Raw genomic sequence first — 23,364 nt, 5'->3', positions numbered from 1 at the left:
TTCCCACCCCGACCTATCCACAACCGTCCCCCGGGGAGCGGCGCCAAACAGTCCTGATTTTAAATGGGAGGTGCAAGAGCTGATAAACAGAATATAAACCACAAACTTAGAATACTCAAAGGGAGCGACTTCACTTCAGTACACATAATGTCCGGGGCCTCACTCCGAGAGTCCCGCAGGTTGAGGAGCGCAAGGTCACCCAGCGTCCTCTAGGAAGCGCCGCGACCTCGGTAATAAGAGTCTCAATGGACGCCCTTCGAGACTCAAGTCCATGAGGGGCGGATGAGTCATCGCGCTGGGTGCTGCAGGGATGACCACCTGAGTCTCTGATGGGAACCTCGGGCGAGGCACAGGAGTTGACACTTGTAACTCAAGCCGCCATGAGAAGAAACACGTACCGGCGGCAGTGCCCCACAGTGGAACTGACGGCAGATGAGACACCCTGGAGTATAAATGACGCCCTTACGCCCTGAGCAACAAATAATGGCATGCAGGAAGCCTCGAGGCTGAGGCTGAATTCAGTGCCTGAGGAGCCTGACGGGTAATTTGTTGTCGTGTCGCATAAATATTTGCATATCTGATGAAAGTGTGTCTGCCGCCACCTCCAAGGGATGGAGGTTGGTGGGGGGGGGGATGGTAGTACGGACAGTGACACACCATATTCGTAGAGTCCATCACGTCTACTGGGCAAGGCTGTCTCACGCCGCTCCAGGCCTGTATGGAAGCAAGGCAATGAGTACAACTGCTGGTGGTGCTGATGGTGGTGCCTGCAGGGCTGTGCTGCTCAAGGCGGGGAGCGTCAACCCATCGCATCAAACAGAGTCAGGAGGTTGGTTGAGAGGGGGAAGGCGGAGTGTCAGGCGGAGGAAAGGGGTGTGGGTGTGGGTGAGGCAAGCAGGATATGAAACACTGTCGCCTCCCTCTCCCCCACCATCTTTAAGTGTTTCTATATTGGCCTGCGGGTCGTCCCGCGGCTGTTGCATCATGGCGGCGTGGACGGGTCATCCCTCCCCGTCCGGCCCTGGTGTTGTCGTTGTCCTGGGGGTGGGGGAGGGGAGGTGGGCTTGAGGGCTTCATGCCTCTGCAGTTTTTCGTGTATCGTTCAGCTTCCACTCCACAGGAAACCAGACGCGTACGTATGTGTTTCGTTCCGCCTTCCCGCGGCTCCCGCGTGGCGTGGGGACAAGGCGGCGCTATGGTTGGTTTACAACGGGTCATTTCTTTTATGATGTATACGTACGTTTGTGCAGTAACCCCCACACATACACATACACACACACACACACACACACACACACACACACACACACACACACACACACACAATGCAGTAAGTAATTGGCATGCAGTAAGGGGCTAGTACAGGTACAAGCTACATGTGCAGTAGTACTTATCAAGCCTGTGGTGCTGCACATTGAAAGCTAAAACTAATGAGCAGCACGTGGCGTGGCACGCCGGTCATTTGTTGCATACAATAACGAGCTGTTGGGTGCACGGAGTATTCGGCACCGGTGTCGGCCTCCCTCTTGTGGCAGCGCCAGACGAGTGGTGCACCTGTGCCACTCTGGCAAGTGTGGTCCCGCCCCTCCGTCAGACTGTGTATGACGTTGGCATCATTCGCGCCGCCGCCCGCAGCTGGCGAGTGTCACTCCTTACTCACTGTCCCGCGCTGCCATTCCCCCGCCCACCGCCACGCTGACCGTACGAACGTCCCGCCACCGCGTGTCCCGCGACCACTAGTGACGCCCCAGGATAAGAGCCACCGCGGTAGTATCAGGACCCTCGTGAACATCTGCAGGTGACCAGTGTGGGTGACTCCAGTGTTGTGCCGTCCCTTAACCCGCAGCCTCCAGAGAGGAGCTATTGTGTCTCCAGGGCAGTGGCAGAGCTGCTTCAGTGCCTTTCCCGAACGGTGCCACATCGCCTGTGCTGTAGACGGTGACAGAGTTGACTTGCAGTAACAACAAGTAAGTCGTGTATGATTTGCATATTCCTGTGTTGTGACAGTTGGATATAATCAGGTGTGGTTCTCTTGCAGGCGGCGTGGAAGGTACTAACATTACATTTCGTCTTCCCTCCCCCAGTAGGCATCATGCGGCGGTGCTGCTGGTGCTGCGTCAGTCTACAGAAGGGCGTGGTGGCCATCGGAGTCTTAGGCATGGTGAGTCCTGCCACCTTTGGCGTCTATCTATTCCTCTCAGACAGCTTCCTCCACCACTTACCACTGCAGGGTGGGGTGGGCAGGTGTGGGGTGTTGAGACTGGGGGGGGGGAATATGGGCACGGTAGGTAAGACGTAACGTCTGGAGCTTGAAGGTCTGCCTGGCCACTTAGGGAGTGCCTCTTCACCTCGAGTGATAATCCACCATCACGGCAGCGGCCCTGGCCTCGTATTGGCTCCTCTTCCACTCTTCAATCTGCTGCTTCTGCTGTACACAACTTTTGCTAAGCCTGCTGCTCACCAGCCTATCTTTGTTCTTTCTTTTTTTTTCTAGTCATCCTTCACCTCGCTACTCGAGATGGTGTCAGGCAGTCTTAACACAAACAAACACAGAGCAGGAGAGCTTGACACCCGCGCTAATGAGAAAATACTTCCTCGTGAAGGACATAAGTGAAGTGTCTGAGTCATTTATAGAACACACTTGGTGGATGTAGTAAACAGGGAAATTTTATTTGCTAAAAGGTCTCTTCCTGACTCGCCCTGGCCGCTCCCAGCTACGAACCCGCTCTTCACTGTGCCACGCCGCACTTAGAAGATCACCGTGCTTTGCGTGTTCATCGCATGGAAAAGTGTGTGTTATCTTCCTTAACATGACTGTCTATTGACACGAAGCAATACATGATCTTTGTTTCATGTTTCATTTCCCTTCTTGATGTACTCAGGACAAAAAAGTGTTGAGTTTGACGAAAAAGTCTTTCATTCAGAGTTTTGTTGAATGGGAACACTGACACGATGCAGATAATAAAAGTAACTCGGCACTTTCAAAATAATCAAACTTACGTGCACATCCTCACACACACACACACACACACACACACACACACACACACACACACACACACACACACACACACACACACACACACACACACACACACACACACACACACACACACACACACACACACACACACACACATACGCACACTCAAGCTCGGCAGTGATGAATGTTCGTTTTACTTATACAAGAAGAAGAAGAAGAAGAAGAAGAAGAAGAAGAAAAAAAAAGAAGAAGAAAAAAACTCGTTCAATTCTGAGGTGATTAATACTTTAATGGAAAATAAATAGATAAATTAATTGGAAAAAAAAAAAAACATGTCTTGACAGTAGTGAATATTCAGACATAAGGACCAAATTCTAGAACAACTGCGCCTCACCTTCATACCTTACAACAAACACCAATTGGAGTGACACGCATTTTTGAGGCTGTTTATACGACTCGAGTGACCAAAAAAGACGAAACTTGTACATTAATAACAGGAGAAACACTCGCGACACTCCGGCTGATCATCTCTGTGACCTCTGAAAAACAGTCATGGTGGGAGACAAAGGCGTTTCTGAAGACGGACCTTACTCTCACACAAGGATAAGGTCTTGTCGCCTGTCTGAGCAGAGGACACCCAGCCTTTCCTGCAGGGCTCTAGGGGGCAACGATAGGGTCTGGCGGACGTCACCCCCTCACCCCCAGCAGCCACACATGACCCCCCCCCACATAGGACACGCAATAGCAGAGTGTTGGGGGCGGGAGTTAAGGGGGGGTTGGGGTAAAATGCGTAGGCGAGTGTATAAGAGGTGTATGTGTAGCAGTACGGACCAACACCAGACCACCGCCCACAACCCACACCACCGCCACGCCCGCACACCCACACGCGTGACCAATACCACGTACACTTGTAGGGGGAAAAAAGTGACATTCAAGGAGTAATGTGGCGCGTTGGAGGATTGTGTGGCGCCGCGGTGCTCGAGTGTCGGCCTCAAGTGAAGTGTTTCAGAGAGAGGAGAGAGAGAGAGAGAGAGAGAGAGAGAGAGAGAGAGAGAGAATGTTCGGTATTTGATTTTTATGCCCCGTGTTGATAATGTGTACTGCCAGTTCTCTCTCTCTCTCTCTCTCTCTTAATGTAATATTGATATGTTTTGTTTCATTAATCTATTGAGGTGGTGATGGTGATAGTGGTGGTATTATTATCAGTATTATCATTACTAAGTAGTAGTAGTAGTAGTAGTAGTAGTAGTAGTAGTAGTAGTAGTAGTAGTAGTAGTAGTAGTAGTAGTAGTAGTAGTAGTAGTAGTAGCAGCAGCAGCAGCAGCAGCAGCAGCAGCAGCAGCAGCAAGAGTAGCAATAGTAGAAGTAAATAATGATGATGATGATGATGATGATGATGATGATGATGATGATGATGATGATGATAATAATAATAATAATAATAATAATAATAATAATAATAATAGTAATAACAATAATAGTATAACTACAATAATGATTAAACAACAACAACAACAACAACAACAACAAAAGTTACACATCAAGATCATTCCATTAAGTAAAGTAATTTTTCTGCTTTGTTGTTACCTCTTGCCTCCCACACCCTCACCACCACCACCACTACACTCGCCACCACCACCACCACCAGTGCCTCTACCCACTAATACACCGTATCAACACCCTTACTCACTTCAGCCATTCTCCCTCTCCTCCCACCACCTCCACCAAAATAACCACTATCAGCGTAACCTCCACGCACACACACACACACACACACACACACACACACACACACACACGATTTATTTCTTTGATTTTTCATTAATTTTCTATTAACGTTTTTACTACACAATATACTACTACTACTACTACTACTACTACTACTACTACTACTACTACTACTACTACTACTACTACTACTACTACTACTACTACTACTACTACTACTACTACTACCACCACCACCACTACTACTACTACTACTACTACTACTACTACTACTACTACTGCTACTGCTACTACTACTACTGTTACAACAACAACAACAACAACAACAACTACTACTACTACTACTACTACTACTACTACTACTACTACTACTACTACTACTACTGCTGCTGCTGCTACTGCTGCTACTGCTGCTACTACAACAACAACAACAACAACAACAACAACAACAACTACTACTACTACTACTACTACTAAAGACATGAAAAAAATTAAGAATGAGAGACACGAGCTAATAAAAAATGTCAAGATTATGCATTCATCTCTTAACTAAATGAGGGGTTATCGTCTTCCTTCCTCCTCCTTCCTCCTCCTCCTCCTCCTCCTCCTCCTTCTAACTCCGGAACGGGAAGGGGACTCACGGATCAAAGTGGCGTCTGATTACCTCTGATGCGCTGAGTGGAAGAGGAGGAGGAGGAGGAGGAGGAGGAGAGGTGGAGGATGGGAAAAGAGGACAAAGCACGCCTGTTTTCCTCCTCTCTCGTCTTGTCTCCTCCTCTCCCTCTCTCCCTTTCTCTTAACACAAGCTTCTCTCACCTCCCATACATGTCCCCTGCCAGTCCCTCCCTCTCCCTTTGTATCTATAATCCTGCGCAGTGCTCTCCTGACCCTCACATTCCACCCTCCATCTCCCCCTTCCCCTCAGCCGCCGTCCTCCACTCACACCACTCACCCAACTGTTATACACTCCTCCTACACTTCCTACTTCCACACACACACACACACACTCACACACACGTCTAAAGTTTGTAGATTAATAAAAATGTAGTAAAATAAGAGTTAAAATGCGAAAAAATAAAACATGTGTAAAAGTATACTCGCAAAACAACTGCAATTTGATATAAGAGGTTCGATCTCACACACACAAAAAAACTGCAATTTGATATAAGAGGTTCAATCACACACACACACACACACACACACACACACACTAGCCTTCCTGTGTCTGCCGCAACGATCATTAACCTTCTCCTTAAGACAAGACATTAACACCTTTTTACCTCTGCCCTCCTTCATCACCACCACCCTCCCAACCCCACCTCACCTCCCCCCCATCACCTCCACACGCCTGCTAGTTTTCTGCTTGTCTATTTATATCGCTTACATTTGCTAACATTATCTGAGTCAGTTATGAGAAAATAGGATGTTCTTCAATGTTTTCCTGGTTTATTTGAGATTCCTTCTTCGTGATGTCTTTCCTTCTTGCTCCTCTTTCTTTTTCATCGTCTCTTTCCTTTATCTTTCTTTTATTTTCTCGTTTTTTTTCTTATTTCATTTCTTAAGTTTCATCTTCTCTTTACTTTTTCTCCATTTCTTTTCTTTCTCCTTTTATTTGTCTTGTCTTTCCTTCCCAAGTTCGCACCTTCTTCATGCGATTCCTCTCTTCTCTCCACCTTTTCTCTTCTATAATCTTATCCTGCCATCTCTCTCTCTCTCTCTCTCTCTCTCTCTCTCTCTCTCTCTCTCTCTCTCATCTTTACCACCTTCTCTCCCTTACTTTTCTTTTCTTCCCATCTTTTAATTACTTCTTATCATATTTACTCTTTCTTCCCTCCTCACTCTCCTTGTCTTTACTCTTGTCTCACTCCGTCATCACCTCCCACAGGTTTGTTCAGCAGTGCTCTCTGTCGGGTACGGCGCCGTGGCCTTCACCCTCGAGGAGCATCTGACGGCTTGTAGGGAAGGGGAGGCACGCGACCTCCTTGGAGTTCTGCCACCTTGCGAGGACTTGTCAAACACCGCTAAACTCCTTGCAGGTTAGACACTCTCACAAGCACAAACACGATAGAGATTTCAAATAATAAGCAATTTTTTTTTTTACTAATCTTGCAAGTACTACATCAACTACTAACATAAACCACCAGAAATAATGGGTTTAAACTTGAAAAATTCAGGTTTAGGAAAGAAATGGGAAGAAACTGGTTTTCGAACAGAGTGGTTGATGAGTGGAACGGTCTCAGTGGTAATGAAGTCAGAGCTAAGTCAATAGGGAGCTTTAAAAGAAGGTTAGATAAGTTCATGGATGGGGATGATAGATGGAATTAGGTAACTTAAACACACAGGGACTGCCTCGTGTAGGCCTGGCGGTCTCTTGCAGCTTCCCTCTTTTCTTATGTTCTTAAAATAAAGGGTAGTGGAAGGCGTCTCCCCTCTAATCTAAGAACTGTTCATGACTTACGTATTGTACTAGATAAAAATAGACACAGAGACAGGCCATCATGATTGAGACCAAAATATTGTACACTTCTACACACACACACACACACACACACACACAGTGGTAATTTACCTGGTTTGTTCTCTCCCATAGTTCGCATCTTCGTGTACGCCCAGGTGAGCGTGTGGGTTCTCTTCTTCACCTTCTCCATCCTGCTCATTGTGGCGGCAGTCAAGGTGAGTCTAACCGGGAGAAACAAAAGTATGTGGAGGGAGAATGGTGACAAACTTACCAATTCACGTATGGGCCTAAATAAACAGTGGCTTATCTCGATATCTTGCTTGTGACATAAATTGCAGGTGTATATTGAATGCTGAATTTCAGCAAACATGTACTAATATGGAAAGGCCACGTGCGTGTTGATATAATGAATGATATAGCTGTACCGTATCATATAGACTCGTGTTGATTAAATCATTGTATACTTTCAAACATTACATTGCACCATGTCATCGTGTAAAAAAATGTCATAATCCTATGGTCACTCATATTACTTACTGGTGTGGTGCAGGAGCGTGGTGGGCTGCTGGTGCCGTGGCTGGTGCTGTCTGTGGTTGTGATGGCTGCCGTGGTGTGGTCGGGGGTGCGTGCTGCTCTCCAGAAGCGTACTCTGGACCTGCTGGCGTCCGTGGTGGCGGTGGTGGTGATCACGTACTGCTGTCTCGTGGTGCGTTCCTACGGCCGTCTCATCAAGAAGCAGGCACTGGTGTCCGTGCGGGTACCTTCCACCTACTCCCACCCACCCTGCTGCCAGCAACCGCCCACACCCGTCCCTAGCCCAAACCCAGCCCCCTGCAGAGAGATGAGAGAGAGGGACCCGCCCCCAGCCTACACCGCCCATCCCTCAGTCACCCACATCTCCCGGTCCACCGTCATCTCCACCCCTCGCTCCACTGTCACGCCCACCCCCCGCTCCACGACTATAGCCATAACCACCCCTCGTTCCACAATTACCTCCACTATTCAGAAGTCTCCAATCCCCCCCGGTCTTGGGATCAACATATAATGGAGGTGTGCTTTGTGGCGTCTTAAAAATCAGTCTTATTCCCTCCGTAGATTAAGTTAGGTCATGGTGCTCGGTGACGGCTGCATGGAGTGTCCTTGCCGTGCTGCACGTTGAGGCGTCAAGCACATAGAAGATGGAGAGATGTATTTTTATATGTATTCCAAATGGCATGTTAGTGATAGGCCTAATACTCCTCTGTGGCATTATACACAGTCGATTTCTGGTGTGTCTTTTGCTTGTAGGCCTTGTTATCACACTTCCTATACTTCACTTACTGCGGAACATGTTGTTTACACAGAGAAGGAAACACCATCCTCAGTTTTCCTTCTATATAGATGTACAAAAGTTGACTGGTGATGTTAGGTTCTCACTTCATTGTAATTAGTTTCAGGGAGGTGGCAGGGATAACACCATGGTGTGAATTGGCAAGTCCTTTGAATTGTGGCCTTGCTTGTGGTTTCAAAAAGGATATATTCACCCTTTTGTAGCATTTGTATGGGTTATTATCAGGTATACTCCCCACACCCTGACCCTTCTCTTGTACTCACTACTCTGCGATAGAAAAGTGCAAATGTATTATGTTCTTAAATATATATTGATGGCTCATCTTCATTTTTCTTGTTTTTTCCTTTGGCATCACCTGAGATACGAGCTGTGGCAATGCATATAGTGAATAGAAAGTATAGCTGGTCTATAACAAGTATATATTACTGGTACAACTGTAGATCTATAATCTTTGATTTTCATGACACACATGACTGAGATGACAATGATAGTGATTAAATTACTGTATGTATTAATATAAATATGATTTTAGAAAGGAATGCATGGTCTTCCTTCACAAGACTAACAGTGCATCACAAGGCAAGCAATTTCATAAATGTAAAACTGCAAGGCTGCTGGGAGGCGCTGCACCTCAGGCTGTGATGAGTCGCACACCACTAAGGAGACATGTGTGGCTGGTAATGCTGGAGGCAAGGGGCAGATGCACCCAGAACAGTGGTGTGCAGGTGTCAGCCCCGCCAACGTGGACAGGTGTGCGGTGGACTGTGGAGGGAGAGGAGTGACGTGAAGGGCAGGGTAGTTGTGACAAACATTCTTTGATACACAAGCAGTATAAAGTCATAACTGACTTACCTCTTCCAGTTTTCCTGAGCACCTTCTTGACACGAGCGGTGCACTTGGTGACAGTGAGGTCCAGCGTAGTGGCAGCTGGTAGACCAGCACCCAGCTCCTCTGTCATGAGCACTTCAGCTGCTGCGTCCCAGCAGGCACCACGCAACACTAGCTTCTCCAGCACCAGTGAGGGGCTTTCTTCTTCATCTCCAACACCCTTCACATCCTCTTCTCCTCCCTTGGTAGCCAGACAAGCACTCAGTGCCCTGGTCAACACTGCCACCTCCAAGGCTGCTTGGCGTAGCTCACCCCAGAAGCTGCGTGTTACTGCTGCCCAGGCTGCTTCTGGTTCCTGCAGTAGGCCTAAGCGGAGGTTTCGTGGTGGTTCACAGCTGCCGGCCATCTCCCACAGAAAGTCTGCTCTGGCGTTAAGCTTCTTCAGCCTTGCTTCAGTTTTACGCAATTCTGTGTCATCCTTGGTGATCTCAAGGCTTGGAGAACTGTCCTGTAGCAAACTGTTTATGGTGTTCAGGTCCTCTGTGACAGCCAATTTGGAGGCCACATGGTGCACAACTTTTGAACAGTCCTCATATTCTTGCCTCATAATAGCCTGCAGTGCCCCTTTTATCTTCTTGCCCTTCAGCTTCCTGTCTCTCAGCTCAACAAAGCGTCGCGGCCAAACAGTATCTTGCAGTGAACGCTGGGATGTCTTCTGTTCATTCAAAGTCCGTAAAGCAATGTTGATGTCCCTGGCTTCATCTCTCTGGTTCTGTAAGATGACCATCGGTGCCACACCAGTGAGGGACACATTCTGTGCCAGATAGATGAACTCCATCTGTGCCAGGTGCTCCTCAAGGAAGGTTGCCCTTGGTACAGTGTAGTGGGTGAGTGCTGACACCCTTCCAGGAACATTTTGTATGGCTTCAGGAGAGAGATAAGTGGACATGAGCTGGGTGAGAATGCTGCGGCTCTCCTCAGTGAGGCAGCCTGCGAGGTACAGATCCGTCAGTGGAGGGATGAGGGAGGCAATAAGGGAGCTGTCAGCAGGGTGTCCTCCCGTCAGCAGTGTTCGAAGGGTGTTTTCAGCTTCCTCCCATTGGGTATCCCCCAAAGTGACTGCCAAGGGGGTGCTGTTATTCTCTAGTGTCTGGCGAGTGATGAAGGCAATATGGAACAATGCCAGGCTGAGCAGACACCACTTACTCCACTCGTTGGTGTAGGCAGCGAGACGAGACTCTCCGACCAGTTCATACAAATGGCGCAGTGATTCCTTTACCGTGCATGGCAGGCTGAGGTACACCTTGCGGCAAGCGGTCATCAGGCTTGATGGCAACTCATCATCATTGTCAAAATACATCCAAATCTGAAACCGTTTATGGGCTGCTGTTAAGGACTCATTCCTCAGAAACTTGGTAAGGCGAGCAATGCAGGCACTGGCAGCAGTGCCTTTCTTAAGGAGGAGCCAATGGCCTTTGAGGAGACACCGCTGCAGTCTGAGAGTGAGGCTGTCTTCCCGGCCCTGACCCAGGGCCAGCACATCCAGGGCTTCGGGATCTGAGGAGATGATAGGGTGGCACAGGGCCTGGATTTGATGGAGCACAAACTCCACATCCAGAGGAACAGAGCTGTACAGGATTATAGGTGAAGCCGCATTGCCTTTGCCAGCCACAGAGAGAAGCGCTTTAGCTGTGGCCTCACTGGCTTCATGTTTCAGCACTCGCTGCACATACATCATGGACGCCTCGTCCAGGCGGTCTGGGCGGAGGCAGTTGATGAGAATAAGCTTGGCCACGCCTCTGATTTTCCTATCCATCTTCTTAGGCAGTGTTCCAGTTTCTGGCTGCTCAGTTATGTACCACACACGCCACAGGTTCTCATGAGTCACCATGTGATCTGCTAGCTCCTGGAATGGCTCGATTTTGGAGAGGCTAATGATCTGCAACCATTGCCGTTCAGTAAGCCAAACAGGACGCAAGGCTGCATGCTGGCCTGGGTCAAACGGCTGCAGCAAGGATGTGCTTTGGGACTCTGTAGCAAGATAAGGTTTAAGGTCCAATGGAAGGGGCCGGGATTCATCCTGGTCCACCAGCTGAGTATAGAGCAGCGAGCAGAACTGTGGAGTGGTGAGGCCGATGTGACACTCATACCAGCTGGCCAAGATGAGGCCCACCGTCACCAGGGAGATGGGACTTACCTGCTCCTCCAAGTGCCTGAGGAAGAAATGTGGCACACCAATTGTGATCTAGCATGATCCAAAGATATCTCAACACATACATATATAGAATTAATATACACTCTACCTGAGATATGACTCAAAATCTCCAAATTTATACACCTGTAATAAGCATGCAATACTCCTTGACCAAAGCAACCTGATGTTGGTAAGATTATGACTCACCTGTACACACTCTGCAGCATCTTAATGACAATGTTCTGGCCCAGCAATCGACCCCATGAAGTGACAAGACTCTGCAGGTGCATCTCCCCAATGATGAGTGTGCTGAGGTGCTCCAGGCCTAGTTCCAAGGAGGGCTGCAGTCGTGGGAATCTCTCCACGATGAGGTACAGACGTGTCAGGAGCCCTGCGATCTTTCTGTATGTTGCATTACCTTCCTTGGCTGCATCAAGACTCTTTCTAAGGTCATTACACTTACGCTTTGCATCTGAGGCCCTGGAGCATGCTGTCTGCAGCTGCTCCATTAGGGTGTTCTCCTCCAACACATCATCATCAAAGCGAGACATGAGTGTTCGTATGGTCTCTTCTTGCTCTGCCAACTGTTTCTCACGATCCAGAAGGTCCCACTCATTTTTCTTTAGAGATTCCACAAGATCAGGCTGGTAGTGTGAAGCTACACGTGAAGTTAACAGCACCTCCAGACCTTCCTGCTGACTTTGCATGCTGACAACATTGGCAAGGCTTCTCATATTGCTGGTAATCTCTGGCTCTCGACTTGTAAGAAGAATCAGCATCCTAAAGTTATCATGGACTTGTAATTCAGTGTCCCCAACCAGTAACACGTTTTTACCGTCACGCACATGTCGCTCCATCTCAAGCACCTGTAGGACACTGGTGGGCAGAGCTAACTCCTCTTGTACAATGAGACAAGTTGAACCACTCTGGAGCAAGTCCTCCAGTTTCTGCAGGTAGTCACTTTTTTCAAGGTCCACCTCAGTGGTATCACTCCAGTTACGGATCCACTGTTCAAGGACATGATGGGGATCAAGGATTAGCTGAGGAAGACTTGAGTAGCAAATGATGGCAGCATTTTCCAAAGAGAAGGCATCAAGAGGGAGACCCTGCTCATGCCACCTGACTCGTGCATGGAGTGGCGCCAAGACATCCAGAACATTCCTTTCTGCTGTATGAAAGAGACACAGCTCCTCCATCTTCTCCTGCCAGCGTGCCATCACCTCACCTCGTGCAGTGTGTGTGGCATCCCCGAGGTACGTGACATAGGCTGCTGCTAGCACAGCATCGCCAAAGATGTTCCTGAGTTGCACGCTGCTGTGAGAGAGAGATTCTTCCCAGTGGATCTTGTCCTGTCCAAGCTGTGTCATCACTTTCTGTGCTAACTGTATGCGGCCTTCCAACACCTTCATCTCCTCCTCTGCTGCCTCCAGGTGCTGCTCTTTCTCCTTCAGCTGTGTCATAAGTGTCTGATGCTCAATACTGAAGCCTGCAAGATCATTTTTGTACTGCTTAATTGACTGTTCGGTGGCATCAATCTCCTTGGCAATGATGTCTGCCTGCACCTTGAGTGGGTGGTAATCCTTATAGACACGGACATATTTTTCAAACACTTGTAACCACGTTAGGAATGTTGCTGCCGTTTCTGACTCCCCAGTTACCTTTTCCGGAGTCAGTTCTTCCATTTTCAGGTAAGACTGAATAATTGAGAGAATCTTTTCATGCACCTCTTCAACAGGTTTCTTTTTGATGCCTGATACGAAATCCAGTGCATTAGCCATTTGTTTTTTGGCTTCATTCCAGGACGGGTCAAGCTCTAGTGTGGTGAGCACTGCATCAAACACAAGTTCCACACTACGTGGTGGCCGGCTCAGGCCCCTCAGGCCCTCCATTTCTGCCCGCGTGACGCGGTCCAGCCGGCGATGAACAGCTTTCATCTCTAGCTTGGGAGCTGTCAGGTCACGACTGATCAATTCTCGTATTCGTGATGACTCATCTTTCTGGCGCTGAAGAAGGGCATCATTCTTGGCAAGGTCTTGCTCCAGACGACCCTGTTCTGATCTGATGTTCCTCATCTTGAGCACCACACTGCCACACGACTGCTGTATGTAAGTCACTTGGGCACGCTGCTCCTCCAACTGATTGGACAACTCCTTCACTCGCTTCTGTGTATCCTCAAACTTGACAATGCTGGTGCTCAACTTCTCTTTCTCATTGATGATGTCGTCATACAGTCTGCAAAACACCTGCAAAAACATCTTGAGGAATTCAAGAAACTTTGATGATGGTGCAGGACTGCTGGAGGCATGGATGAATGCCATGACTTCTGTGATGGACTGCAGGATGATATCCGAGAGCCGTTCTCCAATCTCACTGCTCAGTATTCGTCTGCTTATGAGCTGAAGGTCCTCAGTGCTCCACTCCTGGAAGCTATCAATGCTGTAGTAGCTTGACATGGCAGGAAGAGACCTGAGAACCTCATGAGCCTCCTCCAGTGAGGGCACAGACAATAGGATCTTAAAATTTGCTGGAGAGTCTCTAGGTGATTGCCAATAATACTGCTGTACCAGCAAGTCATTCAGAAATTTTAAGTTTTTCACATTCTGCAATATATTCCAGTCAATGATGACCAAAACTGGGGTGCCTGATAGGAGATCTGCAATGATCTGTCTTGTCATGATCACTTCTTCTTCAGGGGTTCCTGTCACATCATGGGTCTTGTAACCTGCCAGGGAGGACACCAATCGGGCACATGTCTTCTTGCCACATCCCTCAGGACCCACCAACACCACGTGGCCTCCAACACTGCCTAGGGCCAACGAAGGTTCTTTGTCTTCTTTGTGTTGATATCCTAATATGCGTAGAAGTCGCACTAAGTGGTGGATGAGGCTGTTGAACACCACAAAGGTCTGTTTAGGACCTAGGAGGGCCTGTCCACTTTTCTCGAGGATTTGCTGGAGAGACTGAATGTTTGCATCATCATACAGATCCTCTTCATTACCAAGCCGTGTCAGCATAAAGTTAGAAGGATCGTGAGTGACAGTGTTTAGACCAATGCACAGATACTCTGTGAGGACCTCATTCATGAGCTGGTCAAAGGCTTCTTGAGGCATCACACCAAGATCGTGGAATACACGGTAACACTCGTGGGTCAGGTGTCGTAGGAAGTTGTCTCTGTCTTGTGTTTCCTCATCCCCCAGCTGGAGGCCCTTGAGCACTGAGAAGATTTGACGTGGATGGTGCACAAGAGATAAGTAGTCTCCACAGGCTACCTGGCTCTTCTTTCCCATACACCTAAACAGATATACCACACCCTCAGCCAACACAGTCCTCAGACATTTCACTTCTTGGTCAAAATGTCCTAAAGCCTCATCAAAGAGCTTGCTGAAGATTCCTTCCAGTTCTTTGTCATAAAATTCTGGCAATGTGAGGGAGTGGAAGGTCTCTAACCAGCGGCCATCTATATGCTCATTAATCTCTTGAGTTTTTTCCTGGCCAAAGAAGCAAGTTTTTCTTTGCATAGTGAACAGATAACAGAGTGGGGGCAATGTCAGGAATGCCTTGCTGTCATGGCTAAACAACTTTCCACGCTGAGTGGTATACCTAACAGTGGCCAAGATTTCGTGTAAGTGATCACTTCCCTCGCTGCAGTGAAGATCATCAATGAGCACATGCAGCTTAGATTTCTTACATGCCAGTGTATTTTTGCCCTGCTTCATGAGTTGGCTTTCTAGGGTGCTCTGAATATTCACAGGGTGAGTGTTGGCTGTGAAGCTGAGCAGAATGGCCATTTGCTCTTTGTTTGGAATTTGTCTGAGCACATTAATGATGGTAGTTTTGCCAGAGCCTGGTGGTCCTGTAAGCAGAACAGGTATTCCCTGATCCATCAATGTTCTTATAATTCTGGTGTACTTGATGATGCGTTGTGTGGGAACAAGACTTGACTCCACAACAGGGAGGCGAATGTCAAGCTGCTCTATCTCTGGGGAGAGGTGACTCCAAGAGAGGAAGCTCCCACTGACAGGATCAACAAAGTAGTCATAGATTCCTCCTTCAGGAACATCCTCAATCATACGAGTTACCACTTCTTCAAATTCGGCAGCTTCCCTCTGAGAGATGTTTGCTCCAAATGACCAAATGATGCTGAAGATAAAGGCAGGAGTAAGTCTGGCAACCCAGTCCTCAGGCTCAACTGTCATTGTCTGTGCCTCCATTAGGGAATTCATGATGGCAACAAAGGCCTTGGCCTTCATGATCATCTGAGGCTTAGACACAAGCTCAGCATCCAGGATGTTAATGAAGTTTGGCAAGTTCTTTTTGATAAGTGTCTGCAAGGCACGAGACACTCGCACGTTGGCGATGGTTGCTCGCCAACTCTGAATGACATCTTCCCAAAGCTGTGGCTGCGCAGGAAAGTGGATGGTGTAGCACATGGCCAGCTCACCAGGAGAGAGGTGGCCAATGTCTCCTGACACCTCCAGGATGATCTTCAAGTTAGATGGGAAGGAGATATTCTGGCGAAGGCTGCACAGGAAGGTGCTGTTGGTGGGATGGATATGAAGGAAGAATTGAGAGAGCCACTTGTGGTCTTTGGGTCCTTCCAGCAGCAGCCACAAGTCAGACGTTGGTGGTGCCTTGTGACACTTCTGGATGAGGTGCATCAGGTGTCCACTTCGCTCCCCAATGGCCAGGTCTTCCTGTGGACCATAAAGCAACTCATGCTCCACCACCAGTGGGCTGAGAGCCTCGAGCCAGGCCAGTCTAAAACCTGTATGGCCGGCCTCATTGAGAAGGCCAGTGGTGGTGTGCAACAGCTCAATGGAAGTAGACTTCCCAGACCCTGAAGGCCCAAAGGCAATCACTATCTTATTTTTGGAGATGGCCTCATGCAACTGAAGAGTCTTATCAGTGTACATGTCCTTCACTATCAAGGTTCTATTATTCATTTCCTCTATCAACCCCTCCTTCAGAACCTCATGGATGATTGGAGCAGCTTCAAAGTCTGGAAAGAGGGATGCAAACACTTCCTTGAATATTGGTAGTTCATTCTCCCTCAGCTGTGGCAAGAGATGCTCCCGCAGGGCTAGGGGCATTGTATCCACCTCGTCCACTTCTGGCTGGCGTCTGATAATGTCTTTGGCGAGGTTCACAAGCAGGTTAGCACCACGGATCCCCAGCTGCCAGCGGTACCGTCGAGGGAGGGCAGAGGCAAGACTCTCCATAGCTTCACTCACCTTCAATGACAGACTCCTGCTCTCCTTGAAGCCTTCCACCACCATCAAACACTCAGTCATCACCTGCAGGGCAGAATATTTTGGTCATCTTACAATGTGGAACTAATTCTTATTTCTAGTACTATAACAATCAATATGGATTCACATGAGAGTTCTAATATTAAATGATTCATGACCAGAAGTGTGTATAAAGAAGGTGAGTATGATCCTGCCAATCATATCATTAAATAATTGTCAATATGCCACCAATGATGCAAGAAACATTCCCACAGGCACATCACCTGTACATCTGGTCTGAAGATGACAACAGGACGGCAAGTCTCCTTTAGAATATCCATTGTCCTTCTAGCAGTGGACTGGTCTGGCTGCATCTCCAGCACAACAGCTGCTAGGGGTGACACTGTGAGACGGATGCCCTCCAGGATAACAGAAGGCGGCAGATGCAGCTTGGAGCCTCGTCCCCCGCCTGCTTTGGCTGCTGCTGCTGCTGCTGCCCGCTGTCCCTCCTGCACTACTTTTAGCATCTCCCTGAGGGGTGGCACGACATCCTCATCCAGGCAGTGAGCGGACTCCAGGAGCAACCAGCTGGGAGACTGACTGACACCTAGTAACATCTGGGCCAAATGAGTGGCTGTCAGTTTAGGGGTGCACTCCACAACCACCAAGTGACGCCCCAGGAGATGGGCAAGGCTCTTCACTGTCTCTGTTTTGCCACAGCCATAGGCCCCAAGCAGACCTAGTGCTGTTCCCTGACACAGCACTTTGGCCAGCTGGGTGAAGGCCAGGGTGAGAGAGGGTGTAAGGGCTGTGAAAGGCCACAGCCCCTGATACTCCCAAGAATAAGCTAAGTCATGTGTACCAACTTGAAACAACAAATTGTCTGTGTCCTTCTCCCAAGTGTATCGAAGTGGCATGTCACTCTCTGAGGCAATACTCCACTTTCCCTCAGCTGCTCCACACAAGAAGTCCCTCACCTGCAGCACCGTCAGATAAAACAAGCGTACCTTCTCCCGTACGAGCTTGGGCAGGCTCCCTTGAAGACAACCGTCAAGACGCATCTGTGAGTCCCGTATCTTCTTCTTGAACACCTGCAGCGTGTCACCATTGAGGCAACCCTTCGTCTTGGCAAGGGTGCGGCTCACCTCCATAGTCCAGTGCATGAGGAAGGCAATCACTGTTACTTGCAAGGGCCAGAGCTTCACCACATCATCCACCTTCATGGCCACAGACTTCATGCTGTTCCTGCACTGCCGCACATGTTCCTTCAGTGTTGCTTCAATGCTGGATGACAGATTTTTGAGCCATGTGTCAAAGGATCCCATCAGAGGAATGTAGGAATTGAGTTCCAAAAACTCTCCTTCCTGGGAGGACACACCAATAATTTCCATTGTTGTCAACTGGCTGTTCTTCTCCTGTTTTATTCTTGTAATGTTGGTGAAAAGCTTTGGCAAGAAGGGCCTGGCTGATTCCCCATCTATCACAGTGGACAGTGCAGCCACCAAGTCATTATCAGAGAGGAGCCAAAAGCGGGTATACTGGTCCCGGCGGTCCTGTAAGTACGGCCTCACCTGCTGGGTGAGGCAGCGGAATTCAGACGACATGCCCCTCACTTCCTTCCTCAGGTGATCGTGCAATGCCACAGGCTTGAGAAACTGTTCAGATGTCATGATATTTGACAACTGGCACCACCGCTCATTGAGGGAGTCGAAGATAGAGGTAGCATAGACCATGTGGAGTCTCACATCTGGCACAAGGAAGAAGGGCTCCCAGGTGCCCCATGTTCTCTGCAGTGCCTCCACTTCTTCCAAGAAGGTAATCATAGAGGACAGCATTGCACGTATGCCATCAATGTCTTCAGCATATGGCCGAGCATGGTGAGAGGCTGACAAAACCTGTAACCGTGTATTCAGTTCCACAATGGTTTCATTTGCAGCTGAAGTAGATTCCAGAACAGACACACTCATACCTGGTATGGCCCTAAGATTGAGTGGTATGTCTGAGGCTAGACTCTTGATGTTGTCAATCTCACTCACTAGTTTGGCCTCCTCTGTGGAGTTCACAAGGATAGCAGACATGTCTTTCTTGTAAGAGGTAAGGTTTAATTTCTGGAGGAAACCAAGTGTAAAGTCAGGTGAGTCTTTGTCAAACTCTGCCTTGACAAGTGCCTTGATCTGATCCCAGTGGTGAGTCCTTAGCCTGGCATTCTGCAGGTTAAGAGTCAGAGGAACCAGTAGTTTGCACAGCTCAATCCTGGTGAGAAATTCCTCTTTTAACTCCCAATCACCCTCTCCCACACCTGCCCTTGTGTTTATCTCCCCTGCTGCAAAGGGCTTGATGGCCCTCAGCTTGTGACCAAAGGTGGAGAGCATCTCCTGAAGGCCAACAACACTCACCTCCCACACTATCATGTTTGCCCAGCTCTCCCATGCCTGCTGCCACTCCTCTAGTAGTGACCACATCTTCTCTGCTGACACTAGGTCATGCTGGAATGCTGGAAGCTCTGGAAACTCAACAGTTGGTAATGACAGCAACATAAGGGTTTCATTTACACTCAGCTTGGTGATTATGTCTGCCATCATGTCTTTCAGCATCTTAATCACACTGCAGGCCTCACACACAGGGCGATCTAGCCGTGTGGGCAATGCTTGACGGAAGTGTTCCTTGAGGGCATCTACCTCCTCCAGCACCAGCTCAGATCGATCATTGTAAGTCTTACGGAAACCATCCAAGGCAGCATTCAACTCAAGAACCTTTTCTGTCAAGAGACCTTCAACAGCATCCCACTCCTTCTCCAGCTGCTCCAGGCTGCTGTTCACTTTGTCTGGGATGTCATAATGGTACTTCCTCAACACGTCAAACTGTTCCCTAACCGGCTGAAACTCTCTTCTGTAAACTGCCAGCTGCTGTTTGGCTGCATGACACTCATCAGCTGCTGTCAATAGGGAAGAAATGTCCTGTGGGTCACTTTTGAGCAATGCCCGTGTCTCCCCACTGTAAGAATAAAGAATATCCAATTTCTCAGAGGCAATCTTAAAGAGGTTTTTTTCAAAGTCAGACACCCATGACTTACATAACATGATCAGCTGGTGCTTCAAAGTCTCACAGTTTACATAAAATGTGCCAACCTTCATATGATCCTCTGTATTCTCTATTTCTCTTAGTTTTCTTTCAAAAGTCATGATGTCTGTCTCAAAGATATAAACAGAGTTGGCCTTAGTAAGGTAGTGCTCAAAAAACTCTCTTCGGTCCACTTCCCACAGGTCACGGTAAGCCTGCCACTCTTCCAGTCGCTGCTTCAACTCCTCCACCTGCGTCTGGAACTCACTGTTCAGCTTGGCTTGCAGTCGGGAGCACAGCTTGTCATCCAGTGCCGGCAGGTGGGAGTGAGCTTTGGCCTTCTCCAAAGAGAATCGGCGCAGAAGACATGGAATTTTTCCTAAACTCTCAGAAAACTGTGTCTCTAAAGATGTGACAAGCTGCAGTACTTGACTGACAGAAGGCTTGCAAATAATTCTGCCATCAGTAAGACTGATAGCAATAGTGAAGACTGGTGTCAGCTTCTCCATCGGACAACTGCGGGACCCCATCAGCATTCCTTCAAAGGAGAGAAGAGATCTTCGCAACACCTCTCTTTGACAATCCAGAAAGAGATTATCAATCCTGGTGACATAGGCCAGCCAGGCTTGCTCTGCCTTCACACTGGTCTTGCTGATGAGCTTCTGGTGTAGAGAGTCTAGGATCTCTTCCATCTGACGGAACTTGGATTTCACAGCCTCAGCTGCTGCATGTAGCTGTGAACCAAGGTCTTCCTGGAAGCCATTGCCCTCATACACCATGGCATCATCACGTTTATACAAAGCCATTTCCTTGGTCTTGAGCAGCACAGATGACAGGTCCTGGTTCACTGCTAGGTACTGGGACACCTGCTCCTGAACATTCCTCACTACAGCAGTGCAGCGAGTCAGTAGTGTTGCCACCGCATCTCGCTGCATCCAAGTCACAGCAGACAGGCCAGGGTAGAAGCTTTTCACTGCTGCCTGAATCTGACTCTCAAACATTTGAGCTTCATCTCGGGACACCCTAGACATGAAGTTGTTGAAGCCATTGGCACAGTCCATTACCTAGGTATGAGGAAAGAGGTAGGAGGGTATACTTTACTCTCTATGAGCCAAGGAAATATTCCACAGATACATTAAAACCATTACTTCAAGCTGTTTTCATGATCATTGTCATCACTTGATGTCCTTATTTTTTTCTGTAATAATTAAATTTATTTTATCAATTTTGTCATATTGAGCTAATAATAAAGTATACTTCCTTTTCATCCTTAACCTTTTTTCTGATATCCTTGTAAACAGCAATGTCAGCAAATATTGGAGTAATGGCATCAGGAATGTCAAAGCCCATAGCCTTCCATGCCCCTGCCTCCTCCAGGTCCTTGTACAACTGTCTGTAAGATGAAAAACCAGGGAATATACCTTTACATTAATCTAAATGTTTTATGTACTTTTTATGAGCTGCTTTTCTGTCTCCCAATAGGAGGCAATTCCCTCACAAAAAAGAAGTAAAGGCTCATTACCTAGGTAAATCAAACCAAACAAATAATGGCATTAGTGAAGGTGTCATATTTCTGTGTCTGATGAAGAGACTTCCTACCCAAGATAGCACTGCACTGGACATGAATCAAGAGTCACATGACCATTCCCAATGGGGCAATGAGTGAGCTGCATCAAGGGGTCACTCACACATCAAAGTTGTCCTGCAGGCTCTGAATGGCTCCAGGGCGCCACCTGAAGATGGATTCAAGGAGGCGTTTGGAAGGGTTGGGCTCCAGGGAGGCAATCCAGGCGGCGTACATGTTGGAGACAACGCCTCGCAGCAGCAGCACTGTCCGGCCCCACCGCTGGTAGATGGAGTCCAGCCGGGGGTAGTATGGCAGCCATGACTGGTTCTTTAGCAGCTGTAGAGAAAAACGAAGATATATGATAAAAGAGCAGTCCAATTATGTTTAGATACTTTCAAAACATCATCAAGATACTGGTAGGACTATCAAAAGTATGACTGACTTTTCCCTCATTAGACTATTTAAGTACTGCAGTAGCTGTACAGAAATATGAAAACAAAGATAGCAAAGGACTCCAACATTACTGAAGTACTGCCAGGACTATCAAAAACATGACTATCTGTTTGCTTTCACCAGTCTGCTCAAGCATCATATGTTGCTCTTCCTGCCTGCAACTCACATTGACTTCCTGCTCCAGCTTCCTGCGAGTGTCTGCTGCCCACCGCGCCATCTTGGAATAGTGGAAACCCTCCCCACCCACCTTCATGGAGCGGAACACATATTCTTTCTCTACTTCCTCCAGGTCACGATCAAACAGGTTCAGAATCTGGAAAGTACTGATTCTGTGAAGAAGTTTTGAATAAGAAACATTGCAATAGCTACTGTTTAAGTGAAAGGTGATCTTGCAGTGGAGCATATAGTAATGCAAGGTGCCACAACACTACATGAAGATTACCTAGCTAGATCCTGGAGAGGTTAGATTAGATGCATACATTAAAATAAAATGCGCACAGGTTTCTTTATAAGAGTTAAATAAATAGTGATGCTTAGTGGAGCATAATACAATGTGCCACAATATTACATAAATATATGACCTACTTAGATGTAAGATAGGTTAGATTAGATACACACATCAAAATAGAATAACAATGATTTTTCCAGTAAGAAGCACTACAGTATTTATTAAGTAACTGGTAATGCTTCAATAGAATGTAATACAGCATGCCACAATATCAAACAAATATGATCTAAATAGAACAAGACTGGTTAGATTATATACATACATTAAAATAACTTATACTGCAAAATTTTACCTTCCCTCTGAACATGAGGGGTCCATATATCATGCTAACCTGCACTTCTTACTACCTCAATACTTGAATCAATAATATGAGACACTGCAAAAAAGTAAACAATAAAACATAATCTATACAGAAAAAATCACTATTGTTATCTTTGCTAACTGTGACTCTTTTTTTTCAATGCTAGGTAATAATAAAGAAACACAAAGCATTAAAAAAAAAATCATCAGGAATGAGGAGAGAATGCAAGGTAAAAGATGACTGGAGTCTTACATGGTCAATCATCACATAGAACACAGAGAAGAGGGATTTCCGTGCTGCTAAAGGCTTGAATACATTGAGCACCCGAAGCCCATGAGCCACGGTGTCCACTGTCTGCACCGCTGCCACCATCACACACTGGTACCGCCGCTCCACCTCCTCCATACCTTCACGGAACCTGCAGTGCCATGCTTATGTTGATCCCTTCCATTCCTCTCTCTCTCTCTCTCTCTCTCTCTCTCTCTCTCTCTCTCTCTCTCCTAATTCATCAGTAAAGCTTGTTTTTTCTTGATTATTTTTGCTTTTTTCTGTCACAGCTCACCACCACCACCACCACTACCACCACACTACTGTCACCTAAGCACATGAGCCATTTTCTGTATGCCTGGTTTCACACTCTATTTGCCATCATAATTGCCACACTGTCTCATGAACCCTCCTGACCACCAAGACTCATTGTTATATATAGTGGCTTGGTGATTCAGT

At 47.6% G+C, this 23,364-nt stretch overlaps 2 protein-coding genes across 4 annotated transcripts in view; one reads left to right on the top strand and one right to left on the bottom strand.

Annotated features, from left to right (window-relative positions):
- Positions 1–23,364, bottom strand: part of LOC123513520 (dynein axonemal heavy chain 2-like) — a 37,134-nt gene that overhangs the window by 5,822 nt on the left and 7,948 nt on the right. For 2 of the 3 annotated variants that reach the window (XM_045270732.1, XM_045270734.1), the window contains exons 12-20: positions 22,891–23,056; positions 21,996–22,142; positions 21,498–21,712; positions 21,085–21,202; positions 17,034–20,873; positions 11,729–16,815; positions 9,352–11,540; positions 7,707–9,261; positions 7,281–7,390 (exon numbers count right to left, since the gene is read on the bottom strand). In XM_045270732.1, coding sequence (XP_045126667.1) covers positions 9,131–9,261; positions 9,352–11,540; positions 11,729–16,815; positions 17,034–20,873; positions 21,085–21,202; positions 21,498–21,712; positions 21,996–22,142; positions 22,891–23,056 — 11,893 coding nt within the window. In that variant the 3' untranslated portion in view covers positions 7,281–7,390; positions 7,707–9,130. The remainder of the gene's footprint in view (positions 1–7,280; positions 7,391–7,706; positions 9,262–9,351; positions 11,541–11,728; positions 16,816–17,033; positions 20,874–21,084; positions 21,203–21,497; positions 21,713–21,995; positions 22,143–22,890; positions 23,057–23,364) is intronic. The other variant, XM_045270735.1, reaches the window with a different exon arrangement.
- On the top strand, positions 1,332–8,822 carry LOC123513523. Its single transcript, XM_045270739.1, has 5 exons — positions 1,332–1,967; positions 2,085–2,161; positions 6,597–6,747; positions 7,302–7,384; positions 7,720–8,822. Exons 2-5 carry the CDS (start codon positions 2,093–2,095, stop codon positions 8,212–8,214), a joined length of 798 nt encoding a protein of 265 aa, XP_045126674.1. The 5' UTR covers positions 1,332–1,967; positions 2,085–2,092; the 3' UTR covers positions 8,215–8,822.

Source organism: Portunus trituberculatus, chromosome 36 (assembly GCF_017591435.1).
Source record: "Portunus trituberculatus isolate SZX2019 chromosome 36, ASM1759143v1, whole genome shotgun sequence".
In the NCBI taxonomy this organism is placed as follows: domain Eukaryota; kingdom Metazoa; phylum Arthropoda; class Malacostraca; order Decapoda; family Portunidae; genus Portunus; species Portunus trituberculatus.
Note: the sequence above shows the minus strand (reverse complement) of the source record. Positions and strands in the feature narration are given on the sequence as shown.

Excerpts from the sequence above, each read along its gene's own strand:
- LOC123513523 (XM_045270739.1), top strand. The coding sequence starts at position 2,093 with ATGCGGCGGTGCTGCTGGTGCTGCGTCAGTCTACAGAAGGGCGTGGTG. Across the intron at positions 2,162-6,596 it reads CCATCGGAGTCTTAGGCATG|GTTTGTTCAGCAGTGCTCTC; the intron begins GTGAGTCCTGCC and ends CACCTCCCACAG. Across the intron at positions 6,748-7,301 it reads CACCGCTAAACTCCTTGCAG|TTCGCATCTTCGTGTACGCC; the intron begins GTTAGACACTCT and ends TCTCTCCCATAG.